The 17,765-nt window shown below is 37.9% G+C and overlaps 1 protein-coding gene across 17 annotated transcripts in view; it reads right to left on the bottom strand.

Moving 5' to 3' along the window:
• The window catches only part of SHLD2 (shieldin complex subunit 2), a 114,977-nt gene that overhangs the window by 38,808 nt on the left and 58,404 nt on the right, over positions 1 to 17,765 (bottom strand). For 11 of the 17 annotated variants that reach the window (XM_084996430.1, XM_021073594.2, XM_021073593.2 and 8 more), the window contains 3 exons: positions 15,819 to 15,926; positions 2,721 to 2,915; positions 2,416 to 2,550 (listed from right to left, as the gene is read on the bottom strand). In XM_084996430.1, coding sequence (XP_084852556.1) covers positions 2,416 to 2,550; positions 2,721 to 2,915; positions 15,819 to 15,926 — 438 coding nt within the window. Of the gene's footprint in view, positions 1 to 2,415; positions 2,551 to 2,720; positions 3,146 to 15,785; positions 15,927 to 17,765 lie in introns of all 17 variants that reach the window. The other 6 variants (XR_014827458.1, XM_084996434.1, XM_084996435.1 and 3 more) reach the window with 2 other exon arrangements.

Below are 17,765 nucleotides of genomic sequence, written 5' to 3'. Positions count from 1 at the left end.
TGGCATTTAGTTCTGAATAGCTTATTTTATGCATACCCAATTATTCCCAAGAAATGTAACTTACATCCCTAGTCCACCCTTATTAGGACCTAAACTGTGACCAATGCTTCCTACATCTGAGGCATACCAAACTTCTATTAGCAACACATGTTTCAAAAAAAAAACATGAACTTGGGATTGATTTCTTATTCTTCTTCTCCAAAATATCAACTCTGTTATCTCTAGTATGCAGTAATGACTGCGTGACAATCATTTCTAATTATATCACCTAAATGTGAGTTTGTTATCTTTGGGAACAAGCAAAACCAATGCCCAGTACAGAGGCTAATATGGGGAATGCCTCGAGAAATACTAAATGAATGGCTAGAATGCTAACAATTTCTGAAAGTAGAAATCATTTCACTTACTGAAATGATTCTTCAAAATTGGTATTTTCAGGGTTCCCATCGTGGCTCAATGGTTACAAACCTGACTAGTATCCATGAGGATGCATGTTTGATCCCTGGCCTTGCCCAGTAGGTTAAGGATCTGGCATTGCTATGAGCTGTGGTGCAGTTCACAGATGCAGCTCAGATCCCGTGTTGCTGTGGCTGTGGCATAGGCCAGCAGCTACAGCTCCAATTTGGCCCCCAGCCTGGGAACCTCCATATGCCGAAGGTGCGGCCCTAAACAGACAAAAGATTTAAAAAAAAAAAAAAAAAAAGGTATTTTCCCATTTAGAGAGAATAATCTTGAGGTATTAAGAGGGATATTACAACTTAAAAATATCCTGCTGTATAGCACAGGGAACTATATCCAGTCACTTGTGATGAAACATGGTGGAGGATAATGTGAGAAAAAGAATATATATACATGTATGACTGGGTCACTTTGCTGTGCAGTAGAAATTGACAGAACACTGTAAATAAACTCTAATGGAAAAAATAAAAATCATAAAAAACCTCAAAAACAATGATTATAAATAAATATACTGAACAAATGAAGAACAATTACACTTTAATTCCTAGATTCATAAATTTTCAATATTAACCTAAATATCACAGAATTATCTAGAGATAACAATAATTCCTCTTCTATAACCAAATAACTATTGATTTTAAAAGAATATTCATACTAAGCATGGAGCAATCTGCTTTGGAATAACACCTTTGACCTACATTCCGTCCAGCATGCAGTAGACTTGTGCTCCTGGCCATGTTACCTGTGGTCAATAAGGATGGTTTGTCTATTACTGACACATGTTTGTCAGATTTCTCAACCACACAAATACTTGTCTTCGTTTGATCTTAACATAAAAGTCAAAAGTCAGACTTATCTCAAATCCTAGTTTTGGGCTATTAATGATTAAGAGAGACAATGCAACAGATCCTATCTTTAGACAACTATTTTGAAATAGAAGTTTGCAAGAAACATTAACTCTTTCAGGTAAGAAAAAATAAATCACATACTTAATCAGTCTCTGAATTAATTTAGCAGAGTAAAATAATTCATAAACCAGTAATTAAACTATCTGATTGTTAAAACTAAACGATTTCACAATACCAAAAGGAAGATATTATGCTATTTTATTGAAACACCAATTCCATTTAATTCAATACATCATACATTATTTACTTTTTTTTTTTCCTCTTTTTGTCTTTTCTTGGGCTGCTCCCGCGGCATATGGAGGTTTCCAGGTTAGGGGTCTAAACTGAGCTGTAGCCGCCAGCCTATGCCACAGCAACATCAGATCCAAGCCGCGTCTGCAACCTACGCCACAGCTCGTGGCAACACCAGAGCCTTAACCCACTGAGCAAGGCCAGGGATCGAACCCACAACCTCATGGTTCCTAGTCGGATTCGTTAACCACTGCGCCACAACAGGAACTCCAACATTATTTACTATTTTTTAAAAAATGTAATCATGGGTCATACTTTAAACATGAACATTCTATGGCTAATAGTCCACACTTTCAAAACAACTGGGATAAAAACCTGGAACACAGTAATTAATTAAACAGTAACATTGTGACGAAAGAGTTAATACAACTCCTCTAACATCTGCCTTATAACTAGAGAGAAGTTTATTTATTAGATTACTTTCGCTGAATAAAAATTGAAGAAGCTTCTCCAGGATTAAATTTTTTAAGAACATTATCAGAAGAAGGTAAGATCCTCACTAAAAAGGTAAAGTAGAACACCTGGGAATAAATGGAAGCTTTTATTTTGCTACCATTAATTACAGAGGACTTTTTAGATCACTGAATTGCTTGCAGGAGGTATAAAATCATAACAGAAGAAGTCTGCAAGAGAATATCTAATCGTGATCAATTATATTTCAAACATAGTCTGATCTCCAGAATCTCTTCATCTTAGGTTCATAAGCATTAATCATTTACTTAACTATAAATAGGTTAAATGCTTTTGGTGTATTTACCTTTTTTCCTTTGAAGCTGAGGGTACCAGGCTGCTCCAGGACCCCATAATACAAGCACATAATGTTGACCTTGGGTCTGCTCCACTGTTAACATAACTTTCCTTTGCTTCTGTCCTCTATAACTGTATAATGCCTCTGGAAAAGGAAAAGGAATATTTTTTTCATTGGCACTACTCTATTAGATGTGATACTGTACTTTAGTGTTTAATGATAAATATCTACTGATAACCAAATGGTATACTAAGATGGTCATGTACTTTAATTTTTTTTTAACCTAAAATTAAGGAGGAGCCCACAATGTTTACCTGTCAGTATAGTGATATCAACAACTCTTAGAACTGCGTGGACTAATATGTCTGGCTGAAGCTGCTCCAATTCTACAAATTCTATACTGCTCATTTTCTGAGGCTGCCTTTGAGGAAGGTCTCTGAGATAGGAGTGTTTTGAAGACACATATGCCAGTAAATCTTGAAGTACAACATCACTAACTACACCGGAATCTAAGAAAGAAAAGAAAAAAAAAACGTACAAAAGATGTAAACATTGTATTTTCTCATGGTTTCTAGTTGGATTTGTTAACCACTGCGCCACGACGGGAACTCCTATATTTTCTCAATACAATATTTTCTTAGAACTGATATTTTATGCTGTAAAGTGTGATTAAATGTAAAACACAATTTCATTTCTATAAAACAGCTTATTCTTGAATCAGTTTAGATGACAAAATAAGCTTGATACTTTTAACCAATGAAAATGGAATTATTTACCATTTCCAAAGAAACTTGTCCTGTTCCCTTACTTCTCTATTTTGTTAACATCATTTTCCACCAATTAACCAAGACCAATATTTCAATTTTTTTTCAATTATTTTTTGACTTCTCCATACCCTGTTGTATCTAACCCATTCCCTAATCCCTGGAATTTGATTTGATCGTGTCTTCCCCACCTATCCCTGCTCTTCTTCCTCAAAACTGTCAGCATTTCACCTCTGAAATACTCTAAGATTCACTGAACTGGCTCTCCCTCAACATGCCTTGTCCTTTCCCACCTCTAAGCCTCTCTCCTCACCATTTTCACTGGCTGCAACACTGGCATCCTCCCTACCCATTCAAATACTACACAGAACAGATTAAGTCATTTCTCCTTCTCCCAAGCTTAGCTTTTCTCTCTCATTTGGCATTTGTGCATGTTCCACCTCATAATACTTTTCTTGATTGTCACAGCAATTATTTTTCAGTCATTACTTGACCTAGATGTTTTTCTCTCCTGTCTCAATTTTTTTCCTCAGTTTTTATTAAATACACATATACAATAAAATACATGCATTTTAAATGTACAGATTGATGAGTTTAGCTCATTAAATTTTAATTTAACTGAAGGAAAGGTAGGTATGCTTTAATAAAATGATTATTGACCAAAAATAAGATCTTAGCAAAAAACACAAGTACTTTTTAGAAAGAAGAGTCTATTAGCCAATTTCAATAGAAAAAAAAATCATTCATCTTTCTTTCTCCCAGTATCATTCTCATCTTAATGTATTTCTCATGCCACACCAAAGCCTCCTTAGTCATTCACTTATTAGTAGACCATTCACTATGTGCCAGGCATTACACCAGGAGCTAGGGATACAAAGACATACCATGTCATGATCCCAATGCTGAAGAAATTATCAGCCTAGAGGTGGTCAGTAACTAACACTGGCTTAGGGTATAAGCAATATATATATAAGGATTCCTAACAGCACACAAAAATAATTGCCCAGGGAAGTTGGACAGGCTTCAGAGAGGGAATATTTGAGTTAGGTTTTGGAAAAATGCCAAACAAAAGTTTTCAAGGTAGTCATTGGGAAGGGGGGTATATTTCCAGTAAAGAGAAGGGATTTGTAAACCTTTATGTACCTACCATAGGTGCTTTTGGTAGCCAAATAAAGTATATGGGCCCATTATCAGAATAATATTTTTATGACAGCTTTATCAGAATGTGATTCACATAAACTTCACCCTTTTAAAGTGTGCAATTCAGGGAGTCCCTGCCATGGCTCAGTGGTTAATGAAGCCGACTAGTATCCATGAGGATGCAGGTTTGATCCCTGGCCTTGCTCAGTGGGTTAAGGATCAGGCATGGCCATGAGCTATGGTGTAGGTCACAGATGTGGCTCAGATCCTGCACTGCTGTGACTGTGGGGTAGGCTGGCAGCTACAGCTCCAATTCAACCCCTAGCCTAGGAACTTCCATATGCCATGGGTGAGGCCCTAAAAAGACATTTTTTAAAAAAGTGTATAATTCAGTGGGGTTTTTTTAGTATTTCACCAAGTTGTGCAAATATTACCATTATTTTAGAACATTTTTTATTACAAAGTAATATTTTTAAATTCATAAAATGAAATAGGATAGTAAAACAAATTATACAGAAATACAGTAATCAAAATATTTTTAAAATGGCAATAACTTATGTGCCTCATTAAAACATTAAATAACAAGGTATAGCAGAATATGCAGCAACTACTATAATTTTAAAGTATCATGGGCATAAATAATATTCAAGTTATCATTAACAACTTAATCAGAACATACGTGCTTTCCGTTGGTGACCAAGTCACAAGTATTGATGATATTACTGTGGATTGCTGCCTTATTCAAAATGGAAAGAAATGCTAATTTTCACTAAGCAGCTAGTGAAAATAAAGATGTAATGTCTTATGGCAGGGGTGGAGGGAGGAGGATTGAATGAAGGCAATCAAAAGGTACAAACTTCCAGTTTTAAATAAGTACTAGGGATATAATGTACATGATAAATATAATTAACACTGCTGTATGTTACATATGAAAATTGTGGGGTTTTGTGTGTGTGTGTGTGTGTGTGTGTGTGTGTGTATGTGTGTGTGTTTTTAGGGCCGCTTCTGCTGCATGTGGAGGTTCCCAGGTTGGGGTCCAATCGGAGCTACAGCTGCCGGCCAACACCACAGCCACAGCAACGCCAGATCCGAGCCATGTCTGAGACCTACAACAGAGCTCACGGCAACACCAGGTCCTTAACCCACTGAGTGAGGCCAGGGATCAAACATGCAACCTTATGGCTCCTAGTCAGATTCATTTCTGCTGCACCATGACGGGAACTCCTGAAAATTGTTAAGAGAGTAAATCCTAAGAGTTCTAATCACAAGGAAAAAAAAAAATTTTCTGTTTCTTCAATTTTTTATCTATATGAGATGATAGATGTTCATGAAACTGTGATAACCATTTTATGATACATGTAAGTCAAATCATTATGCTATACACCTTAAACTTACACAGTGCTGTATGTCTATATTTATCTCAATAAAACTGGAAGAAAAAAAAAAACACATAATGACTTCCCATCCAAGTTTATAGACAATTTAATGTAGAGAAATCAATTTTCATAAGTAGGAAAAGAAGTTCCTTGTGGTACAGTGAATTAAGGACCTGGTGTTGCTGCAGCTGTGCTGCAGGCTACAAGTGAGGCATGAGTTTGATCCCTGGCCCAGGAATTTCCACATGCCAAGGGTGTAGCCAAAAAAAAAAAAAAAAAAAAAGAAAGAAAGAAAGAAAAATAGGAGGCTAATGACCATCCAGTAAATGATAAGGGCTGGAAACCAGGCAAGACTGCAGGGGGAAAAAGGGTGATAGATCTGTGAAACAGTTCAGAGGTATATCCAAGAAACAATTAGATGTGTAGGGTAAAGAAAAGACTGCAGAGAGTATCTGGCACAGCTGAGTGGATGAATAAAAACAAACGTTTTTAAGTTTTTAGCATCTGATACATGAAATCTATTCTAATTAGGGTTACTGAATTCCCAAGTGAATTTTATAAAACAATGGTAATATCACTAGCAAAGATAATGCGGATAAGAGAAAAGAACAGACAGTATGAAAGATGAATGAGAGAAGGAGGGGTACAGTAGGGAGGAGGAGACCAGTTAGGTTACAGCAAAACCCAACTCCAAAATATCTCCTTTCACAGCTCCATTTTATTCACCAGGCCTTCTGGTTTTTCTTTCATAATAATCTAGCACATTTGGAAACAGAAGAACTGGGTTCAAATTCTGACTTTGTTAATAATGACTCCTCTGAACTCATATATAACTTCTCTGAGCTTTATTCTTTATCTACAGTAAGAGCTTTTTTTTTGATATTAGGGGAATCCCTAATAGTAAATTGTCTACTTATTCCTGCTTCATAAAAATCTATATAGAAACATCTGATTAATTAGATTCCAAATAAAATAGTCTAGGAGTTCCTGTGTGGTGCAGCAGGTTAAGGATCTGGTGTTGTCACAGCAGTGGTTGAGGTCATTGCTGTGGTACACGTTTGTTCCCTGGCCCGGGAACTTCTACACGCCACAGGCACAGCCAAAAAAACAAATAAAATAGTTTACTTCATGGAAACCTTGTGTTAACTTTCAATTTATGTATGTAATTTCATAATATTTAATGTAGTAACATTTAAGGTAAATTTATAATCCTGTCACATTATCAGGACTAAGTTTGTAAAATTTATAACACCTTACCATAACAAGGAAAGAACAAAAGTACAATATACGTATTGATCAGAAGTAAGAATGCTCTCATGAGTTGTAACAACCTGCCAAAAAAACCAAACAAACCTAAACTAACCAAATTGATTATCCTTTCAGAAAAAAAATAACTGCAATACTTTCAAAGTATTAAGTTTTAACTATTTCCTTAAATCAAACAAAAAAAAGCCTCAGAATATACTTTATTTAGCTACTAACTTGTGTAACCTCTGAAAAACAGGCAATATAAATTCCTATGTATAAAAACAAATTTGAAGTAACTTCAAGGTTATTTAGGAGTTCCCTTTGCAGCTCAGTGGTTTAAGAACCCAACTAGTCCATGAGGATGTGGGTTCAATCCCTGGCCTCACTCAGTGGGTTAAGGATCTTATGTTGCCCCAAACTTTGGCATAGGTTGGAGCTCCCATCGTGGTGGAGTGGTTAACAAATCCGACTAGAAACCATGAGGTTGCGGGTTCGATCCCTGGCCTTGCTCAGTGGGTTAAGGATTCGGCATTGCCATGAGCCGTGGTGTGAGTTGCAGATGTGGCTCGGATCCCGTTTTGCTGTGGCTCTGGCATAGGCCAGTGGGAGACAAAAAAACAAAACAAAACAAAACTTTGGCATAGGTTGCAGGTGTGGCTCAGATCTGGTGTTGTTGTAGCTGTGGCATAGGCTGGTGGCTGTGGCTCCAGTTCAACCCCTTAGCCTGGGAATTTCCATATCCCACGAGTGTGGCTCTAAAAAGAAAAATAAATTTTTAAAAAGGTTATTTAATTAGTTCAAGGTTTTTCACTTTATCCACAAAAACCTGAAGCTCCCCAAGGGTTCCACAGCATATTCTCCATTGAGAATTAGACTCTTTTTTTTTTTTTTGATCCTAAGATTTTTTTTTTTCCTTTTTTGGTCTTTTTGCCTTTTCTAGGGCCGCCCCCTTGGCATATGGAGATTCCCAGGCTAGGGGTCTAATTGGAGCTGTAGCCACCGACCTACACCACAGCCACAGCAACTCGGGATCCGAGCCAAGTCTGCAACCTACGCCATAGCTCACGGCAACACTGGATCCTCAACCTACTGAGCAAGGCCAGGGATCGAACCTGTAACCTCATGGTTCCTAGTCGGATTCGTTAACCACTGCGCCACAATGGGAACTCCGATCCTAAGATTTTTATGAAATTACTTAACTAGATAACTAGATAAGGCTGAATCTAGATCAGTCTTAAAAGCAGAGCTATCTACAACATCGCCACTCTCTCTAATCCCTTGCAAAACATTTACATACCATGTTATACGCATTATTTCAAGACACATTTTCCCCTTCCATTGTGTTAACATCTATAAAACATGGTGAATTTAACTTAAAAGCCATTTAGTTCCTTGGAGATGTGCTTTCCAAGATGTAGAAACTTCAAATATTCATAATAAAAGATTAAACTTAAATTTTAAAAAGAAATCCCCAAATTAAAAACTAGTTGACTTCAACTGGCCAAAACCGTACTGTTTTTACTTACTATAAGTTCATACTAAATCCTGATATCTAAGAGGGCAGGTTATTCCTTCCTGCTTTTTTTCAAAAATGCCCAGGCTGGAGTTGCCATCGTGGCTCAGTGGGTTAAGAATCTGACTAGTATCCATGAGGACGCAGGTTTGATCCCTGGCTTCACTCAGTGGGTTAAGGATCCAGTGTTGCCATGAGATGTGACATAGGGTGCAGATGTGGCGTGGCTCTAGTGTGGCTGTGGCTGTGGTATAGGTCAGCAGCTGCAGCTCCAATTTGACTCTTGCCTGGGAACTTTCATATGCCGCAGGTTCGGCCCCAAAAAGAAAAAAAAAAAAATGCCCAGGCTGCTTTTGACCATTTACTCTTAAATATCAGAATTATCTTACCAAATTTCGCAAAAATTTTATTGGGATTTTGATTGGATTTATACTGAATTTACAGATCAACTTGGGGAGAATTGAAATCTTCACAATGTTAAACCTTTCAATCAATGAAAAAAGTATGTTTATTTAGTCCTTTAATGTCTCTTAATTTTTTTTTTTTTTTTTGTCTTTTTTTGCCATTTCTTGGGCTGCTCCCGCGGCATATGGAGGTTCCCAGGTTAGGGGTCTAATTGGAGCTGTAGCCACCTGCCTACACCAGAGCCACAGCAACAGCAGACCCGAGCTGCATCTGTGACATACACCACAGCTCACAGCAACACTGGATCCTTAAGCCACTGAGTGGAGGCCAGGGATTGAATCTGCATCCTCAAGAATACTAGCCAGATTTGGATTTGTTATTGCTGAGCCACAATTATATATATATTCTTACATATAATTTCTTTCTGCAAAACTGAGAAATGATTATCAACATCTAGAATTTATTTACTTATTTGTCTAATACATACACAAAGTTGTTGTTAACTCACTCCTCTTTGAGAAACACTGTTACTAACTAGATAATAGCACATAGGTATAGTTTTCTTTTTTTCCTTAGCCTTACAGAATCCAGTCAATACACTGTTTTTCACAGTTTCTTTGGTTTGTTCTTTTCTTCCCCCTACCCTTCTGTTTAGCTATTTTATTCATTTGTAATACTGTTAGGTTTACTTGTCAATGTTTGCATTCCATTTTGGGTTCCTCTTCCACCACATTATAATTGATTTTAATGGTTTATTTTGGAGAGTATATAAAACATTACTATGGTTCAGTGAGACAGAGCCACAAAAAAGACTTACTCCTAGGAGTGTCACTCCCCTTCATCAATGCTACCCTATTTCCATTTCCTTTTTCTTTCTATTCCCTTTCTCTGCCCTTCCCTGTAGGTAACCAATCTTATCAATTTCTGGTTTATCTTTCCTGCATTTTTTTTTTCTTGCACAAATGAGGAATTATATGTGTATTTTCTTATTCCCCCTTCTTTCTTACAGGAAGGATAGCATATTACATATACATTTTTAGGCTCTGTATTTTTCACATAACAATATGTCCTGGAGGGAATTCCCTAGAAATCTCCTGGTTAGAATTTGGCACTTTCGCCACTGTGGCCTGGGTTTGACCCCTGGTCTAGGAACTGAGACCTTTTCTACTTCAAGTTACTGCACATCACAGCACCCCCAAATTAAAATATCAAATAAAATTTGGAGAAAAAATATGTCCTGGAAATCAATTCATATTAGTCCACAGAGCTCTTTTTTTCTTTTCTTTTTTTACTTGCTGGCTAGTTAGTATTTCATTGTATGAATTTACAGCAGTTTTTGAAACCCAATCCTCTGAACCCATGACCCCTGAGTTCTTGCCACCTTGGTCTTTCACTTCCCCCAAAGGCCGGGTTTTTTCCACAGCAGGGCTTTGTCTTTTTTTTTTTTTTTCCTGGGGCCACACCCATGGCAAATGGAGGTTCCCAGGCTAGGGGTCTAATCGGAGCTGTAGCCGCCGGCCTACGCCAGAGCCACAGCAACGTGGGATCTGAGCTGCGTCTGCGACCTACAGCACAGCTCGCGGCAACGCCGGATCCCTAACCCACTGAGTGAGGCCAGAGATCGAATCTGCAACCTTATGGTTCCTAGTCGGATTTGTTAACCACTGAGTCACAATGGGAACGCCCTCATTTTCCTTTTATATTTGCATAGTATTCCACTATGTGACTTACTATAATTTAATCAACCATTCTAGGCATTTCAATTATTTCCAGTGCCTTGCAATTACAAACAATACTGCAATGAATAACCTTGTTCATATGTATTTTCATATTGTTGTAATTATATCTGCAGGACAGTGAGGTTGCTGGGTTGAAAGCTAAGTACATATGTAATTTGGTTAGATATCGCCAAATATCCCTCTGAAAGGATTGTAGCAATTTACATTCCCACCAGCAATGTAAGAGAAAACCTGTTTCCCTACAGCCTCAGCAACAGAATGCGTTGTTCTATTATTTAATTTTTGCCAGTCTGATAGGTGAAAATGATATCTCTGTGTAGTTTTAACTTAAATTTCTCATGTATGCTTCTCATTATACATTGAGGTCCTTTGTTGCTCAATTTTTAAGAGTTCTCTATATATTAGTAATACGATTTTGTCTAAGGTGTATGTTGCAACTATTCCCTCCATGTACATCAGGTGTCTTTTGACTTTTTTTTTTTTTTTTTTTTTTTTTTTTGCTTCTTAGGGCTGCACCCATGGCAAATGGAAGTTCCCAGGCTAGGGGTCCAATTGGAGCTGTGACTGCTGACCTACACTACAGCCACAGCAACACAAGATCCAAGCTCTTGTTTATAACCTATACCACAGCTCATAGTAACGTTGGATCCCTAACCCAATGAGCGAGGCCAGGGCCTGCATCCTCATGGATCCCAGTCAGGTTCGTTACCACTGAGCCATGACGAGAACTCCTCAACTTTCTTTATGTTGTTTTTGGTCAAAGTTTTATTTTTCCATAGGTAAATTTATCAGTCTTGTATTTTACTACTTCTGGATGCTGAGTAATAGTAAGAAAGCCTTTCCCTATACCAAGATTAGAGAGGAATTCATCTATATTTCCTTCTAGTAGTTATATAGTTTTATTTTTTTTTTTACATTTAGATTCTTTATTTGGAATTTATTCTTGTTTGAGAATTTGTTACATGGAAATTGAGTTTGGTGGATAACTTTTGGTGGGTATCCAACCAAAAGACACAACCAAGTGAAAGACATGGAAAAGGAAAGATTTCTTACTTGAAGCAAGTAAGGAGAACACTGGCAATATTTCCTAATGCAGTATCTCTCCAGAGAGCAAAATTGGGGAAATTTTAAGCTAAGGGTACCCGCCTATTCGTAAGGGCCTTGGACAGTAAGGCAGACTCCAAGATTGAAAAGGTCAGCATCATCATCCCTTAGGTTCCAGTTGATCTAGCACTTGACAGCCTCAGGCTAATCATTACCAGTGAAACAGAACTGATATATTATCTTTGCTACTGTTACTTCTCTTGCCTGATAACAGTTATTTGTTCCTACATTCTCTTGTTCCCTTAAAATGATTGTCCTATTCAAGGACAAGCATCATGGCCAGGCTTAGATCACAAAATGGCTTAGGCCAAAAATACCTTCTCATATCAAGAAAGCATGCCTGATTCTCTTTCTCTATCCTACCTGGTTACAAAATGGATCTCATTTTATCTTTTTCTAAATGGCTACCCAGTTACCTTAGCAACATTCATTAAAAAGCTAACCGTGGAGTTCCCGTTGTGGCTCAGCAGTAACGAACCCAACTAATATCCATGAAGATGTAGGTTTGATCCCTGGCCCTGCTCAGGTGGTTAAGGATCTGGCGTTGCCATGAGCTGCAGCGTAGGTTGCAGATGTGGCTTGGATCCGGCATGGCTTGGATCCGGCATGGCTTGGATCCGGCATTGCTGTGGTATAGGCCAGCAGCTGTAGCTCCGATTTGACCCCCTATGTTGCACCCGCATCCCTTAAAAAAAAAAAAAGCAGTTCACCTTTTCCTCAGTGGTTTCAGAAACCATCTTTGTCACATACTAAATTATACACGAAGGGAGTTCCCTTCGTGGCTCACCGGTTAACGAACATGACTAAGATGCGTAAGGATGCGTGTTCGATCCCTGGCCTTGCTCAGTGGGTTAAGGATCTGGCTTGGAGAGCTGTGGTGTAGGTTGCAGATGCGGCTGGGATCCTGCATTGCTATGGCTGTGGTATAGGCCGGTGGCTACAGCTGTGATTCGACCCCTAGCCTGGGAACTTCCACAAGCTGCAGGTGTGACCCTGAAAAGCAAAAATAAAAATAATAATAATAAATTATACGTATGTGGTCTAATTCTCATCATCCTATTCTATTCCATTCGTCTAGTTGTCTATTCACGTACCACTATCAGATTGATTTAATCACGGAGGCTTTATATATGTTTTAATGCCTGGTAAGCCTATTCCCTAGTAGTTTTTCTTTTTTTTTTTTTTTGTCTTTTTGTTGTTGCTATTTCTTGGGCCGCTCCCACGGCATATGGAGGTTCCCAGGCTAGGGGTCGAATCGGAGCTGTAGCCACAGGCGTACGCCAGAGCCACAGCAACGCGGGATCCGAGCCGCGTCTGCAACCTACACCACAGCTCACGGTAACGCCGGATCGTTAACCCACTGAGCAAGGCCAGGGACCGAACCCGCAACCTCATGGTTCCTAGTCGGATTCGTTAACCACTGCGCCACGACGGGAACTCCCTAGTTTTTCTTTATCAATGTTTTCCAGCTATTCTAGAATAGCTATGGTGTATATCAAATTGTATTTGCCATAACATAGCATGCTGGTATTTTTATTGATATTGCATTGAATTTATAAATTCTCTTAAGGAAAATACATAAATAAATAAATAATCTTAAGGAGAACTGGTATCATTACAATGTTGAGTCATCCCATCCAAGAATAGGGAATGCTGTCTTTCCATTTGTTCATGTCTTTATTTTTCTCTGGTGTATTTAAATTTTTTCCTCATATAGATTTTGTACATTTCTTCTTAAATTTATTCTGAAATACCTTTTTTATATAAGTATTTTCCTACCGTTATGTCCTCTGTTTGGTGCTTGTGTACATGAAAGCTATTAATAAGCATTAATTTTTATATTCTGTTATACCACTGATTTCTTTTATTGCTTGAATTGATTTTATCTTTGATTCCTTGGAGTTTTCCAGATATGTTATCAGAGCATGTGGAAGTTCCGGGCAAAGGATCAAACCCATGCCACAGCAGTGACCCTTAACCTGCTGAATCACCAGGGAACTCCCTCAGAGCATTTTTCACACAGAGTAAGCTTTCATTCTTCATCACTCATTCAAATGCCACTTCTTGTCTAATCGTGTTGGTTAATAACTCTTCTATAATGGTGAAGAATAACTGAGACAGTGGACATTCTTATCTTCCTGATTTTAGTGGAAATGCTTCTAGCGTTTCTCTACTAAATAAAGTAGGGCATTAGGGTTAAACAAATCTATTTTATTGATGTAGTATCAATTGTATTGTAATTGTAACAGTGTACTGGTACTGTATTTTACTGACAGAAGGATAAAGTATCCTTCAATTTTGATTCCCTGGAGTGCTTTTTATAATAAATGGATGTTGAATTTTGTCAAAGGGAAATAGCCATGTAATTCTTCCTCAGATTTATTAATATATGATATTCATGGTTCTTCTAATATTGAACAAATCTTCCATTTCTAGAATAAATCTCACTTGGTCATTATTTCTATGTGGTTTTATATTTTGTTTACTAAAATTTTTATATTTTTTGCATCAATAATCATGTATAATACTGGCCTGTATTTTTATTCTTAATGTCTTTATTTGGTTCAGGTGTCAGTGTCATACTCACTTTAAAAAAGGAATTCAGAACTTTCCTTCTTCAATACTCCAGAATAATTTATAGAGCATTAGAATTATCTGGTCTTTGAAGGTTTGGTAGAATTTCCTAGGAGACTGTCCGAGCCTGGTATTTCTTTGTATGGTAGTTCCTTTCTCCATTTCTTCTGCAGAAACTGGTCTGTTTAAACCTTCTATCTCTAATGGGAACAATTGTGGCAATCTATATTTCCCTAGAAAATTATACATCTAAGCTTTTTCAAATTTATTTGTATTAAGTTCTGTGAAATAGCCTTTTACTGGTTTTTAACTTCTTCAGTGTCAATGATTATTTCCTCCTTGTCTTTATTTTGCATATTTTTGCTATCTCTCTTTTTTTCTTGATCAGATTAACTAGTTGGTTCATCTATTTGGGATTTTTTTTTTGAAACAAGATTTTGAGTAATTATAGTTATCATTTAAAAATCCTCATTCTTATTAATTTCTGCTTTTACCTCTATTTCATTCTTTATTGTTTCTTTTCTTTTTTTTTTTTTTTTTTGGCTTTTCTAGGGCCGCACCCGAAACATATGGAGGTTCCTAGGCTAGGGGTCGAACCGGACTGTAGCCATAGCAACGCAGGATCCAATCTGCATCTGTGACCTACACCACAGCTCACAGCAACACTGGATCCTTAACCCACTGAGCAAGGGCAGGGGTCAAACCCGAAACCTCACGGTTCCTAGTCAGATTCATTAACCACTGCGCCACAACATGAACTCCTTCATTCTTTATTGTTTCTTTGCTTTACTTTGTCGTCCTTGTGCCAGTTTTCTAGGCTTGAAATTTAATTCACTTATTTTTGTTGATAAAATGAGTTTACCTAAAAATTTTTCTTTGATAATTCCCTTAAATGCATCCTAGCTATTCTGGCATGTAGTGTTTGTACTGTCATTATTTCTTTTCTTTTTCTTTTCTTGTTCTTTTTTTTTTTTTTTTTTTTTTTTTTGTCTTTTTAGGGCCATACCTGCGGCATATGGAAGTTCCCAGACTAAGATACATTGCTGGTAGTTTAAATGGTATAGCTACTCTGGAAAATTGTTTGGCAGTTTCTTACACAATTAAATGTGAATTTGGCCTAGAACCTAATTTTTTCATTACCTTAAGAATTTCCAAGGCTAATAAATTCTTCAGAAGAATTTGGGAGGTCCATTAGAATGATACGCAAAATTATGTATCTAGCTACATGTCTATTTTTCTGAAAAAAATGGCTCATAACTTCTTAAAGAGGTTTATGACTCCCTAAAAGGTTAAGAACCACCACTATATTGACTCTCTAAGAGTAAGAAAATGAAATACAAACTCCAATATTTCTTAAAATAAACATGATTTATAATGTACAAGTTCATTTTTATAAATTCCATTTTCATTCTTACTAAAGAAACCACTACCTTTCAGCTAACCTGTTTAGAAAACATTTTGTAAAATTACCATTTTAGCTCTACTTTTTTCTAAAGTGTGCATATACTTTAAATACTAAGAAATTATTATATTTAAAAATATGACTTACATTCTTCAGGCCGGACAGATGAATAACTCCCAAGATTTAATAACTGACTGGTAAATGTTGACTGCAGTACTGTCTCACCAACCCAATGATCTTCATGAATAGTAACATCTGGAAAGGGGGGAGCGGAAGGTTGGATCTTGTTATGAATTCTGTTTGTAAATAAACGAATTCTTTGTTTATAAATTCATTGTGGTTAATATAACCATCAGAGCAAAATACTATGCACCCCTCTCACAAGTCAGGCAACTGAAGTTCAAATAGGTTAAATGATCTGTCTAAAGGCATAAAATGATTAAATAGAAAATGTGGGGAGTTCCCGTCGTGGTGCAGTGGTTAATGAATCCGACTAGGAACCATGAGGTTGCGGGTTCGGTCCCTGCCCTTGCTCAGTGGGTTAATGATCCGGCGTTGCTGTGAGCTGTGGTGTAGGTTGCAGACGCGGCTCGGATCCTGTGTTGCCGTGGCTCTGGCGTAGGCTGGCGGCTACAGCTCCAATTCCACCCCTAGCCTGGGAACCTCCATATGCCACGGGAGCAGCCAAAGAAATGGCAAAAAGACAAAAAACGAACAAACAAAAAAAAATTGGTGGGTGTTCCCATTGTGAAATAGCGCAAATGAACCCAACTAGTATCCATGAGGATGAGGGTTCAATTCCTGGCCTCACTTGGTGGGTCAAGGATCTGGTGTTGCCATGTGCTGTGGTATAGGTCACAGACAAGACTCAGATCCCAAGTTGCTGTGGCTGTGGCAGAGGCTGGCAGCTGTGGCTGGGAACCTCCAAACGCTGCCGGTATCACCCTAAGAAACAAAAAAACAAATCAAAAACAAATTGTATTAAAGTATAGTTGACTTACAATGCTGTGTCAGTTTCTATTGAACAGCAAAGTGACCCAGTCATACATATATATATATACATTCTTTTTCTCATATTATCTTCCATCATGTTCCATCCCAAGAGACTGGATATAGGTCCCTGTGCTATAATGTAATGTATACTTCTGATAAATTAAATCATGTGGGGCAGGAAGCACAGTAGTTGTTCCAAAATAGTAGTGCCTAAAAGAGTAAAAAATATTCCTATGCATTTACCCCTTCTGCTATGAGCATATATAAATGCAATGTAAGGCCTTCTTAAAGGACTTTGATTATTTTCCCCTAAGTGGCAAGAGTAATCATCTAGTGAAATACATTGGGGAGTTCCCTTTGTGGCTCAGTGGTTAACAAACCCAACTAGGATCCATGAGGATGTGGGTTCAATCCCTGGCCTTGCTCAGTGGGTTAAGGATCTAGCATTGCCATGAGCTGTGATGTAGGTCACAGACTCAGCTTGGATCCCGCGTTGCCGTGGCTGTAATGTAGGCCGGCAGCTGTAGCTCTAATTCAACCCCTAGCCTGGGAACTTCCATATGCCATACGTGAGGCCCTAAAAAGCGGGGAAAAAAAAAAATACACTGAATACGTTGGAGGTAAGGAACACTTCCCAGAAGGAGAAAGAGAATTGTATGATCTAAGATGGAATGAGAAGAAACATTTAGTGGAACTAAACATACCAATAAGGAGAAACAGTTCTAAGTAGAGCAAAATCGGTTACATTAGGGACAGAGACAGATCAATCCTAGGCAGGATACAATCAATGTATAAAATGTTGGAGTTCCCATCATGGCTCAGTGATAACAAACCTGACTAGTATCCATGAGGATGAGGTTTCAACTTCCATATGCCAAGGGTGCGGCTCTAAAAAGCCAAAAAAAAATTCTGGAGTTCCTTGGTGATTCAGTGGATTAAGGATCTGGTATTGTCACTGCTGTGGCTCTGGTTACTGCTGTGGCTCAGATTCTATACCTGACCCAGGAACTTTTTTTTTTTTCTGACCCAGGAACTTTTACATGCTGTGCCTCCCCCTCCCCCCGCCAAAAAAAGAGTAGGGATTCTGGAGTCTGGGTGAAA

This window comes from Sus scrofa, chromosome 14 (genome assembly GCF_054392235.1).
Source record: "Sus scrofa isolate SSC_HxYL_T2T_F1_AM1 chromosome 14, Sscrofa_HxYL_maternal_Yorkshire_Landrace_v2.0, whole genome shotgun sequence".
In the NCBI taxonomy this organism is placed as follows: Eukaryota; Metazoa; Chordata; class Mammalia; order Artiodactyla; family Suidae; genus Sus; species Sus scrofa.
The sequence above is the reverse complement of the archived record's forward strand: the minus strand, read 5'-3'. Positions and strand labels throughout refer to the sequence as shown.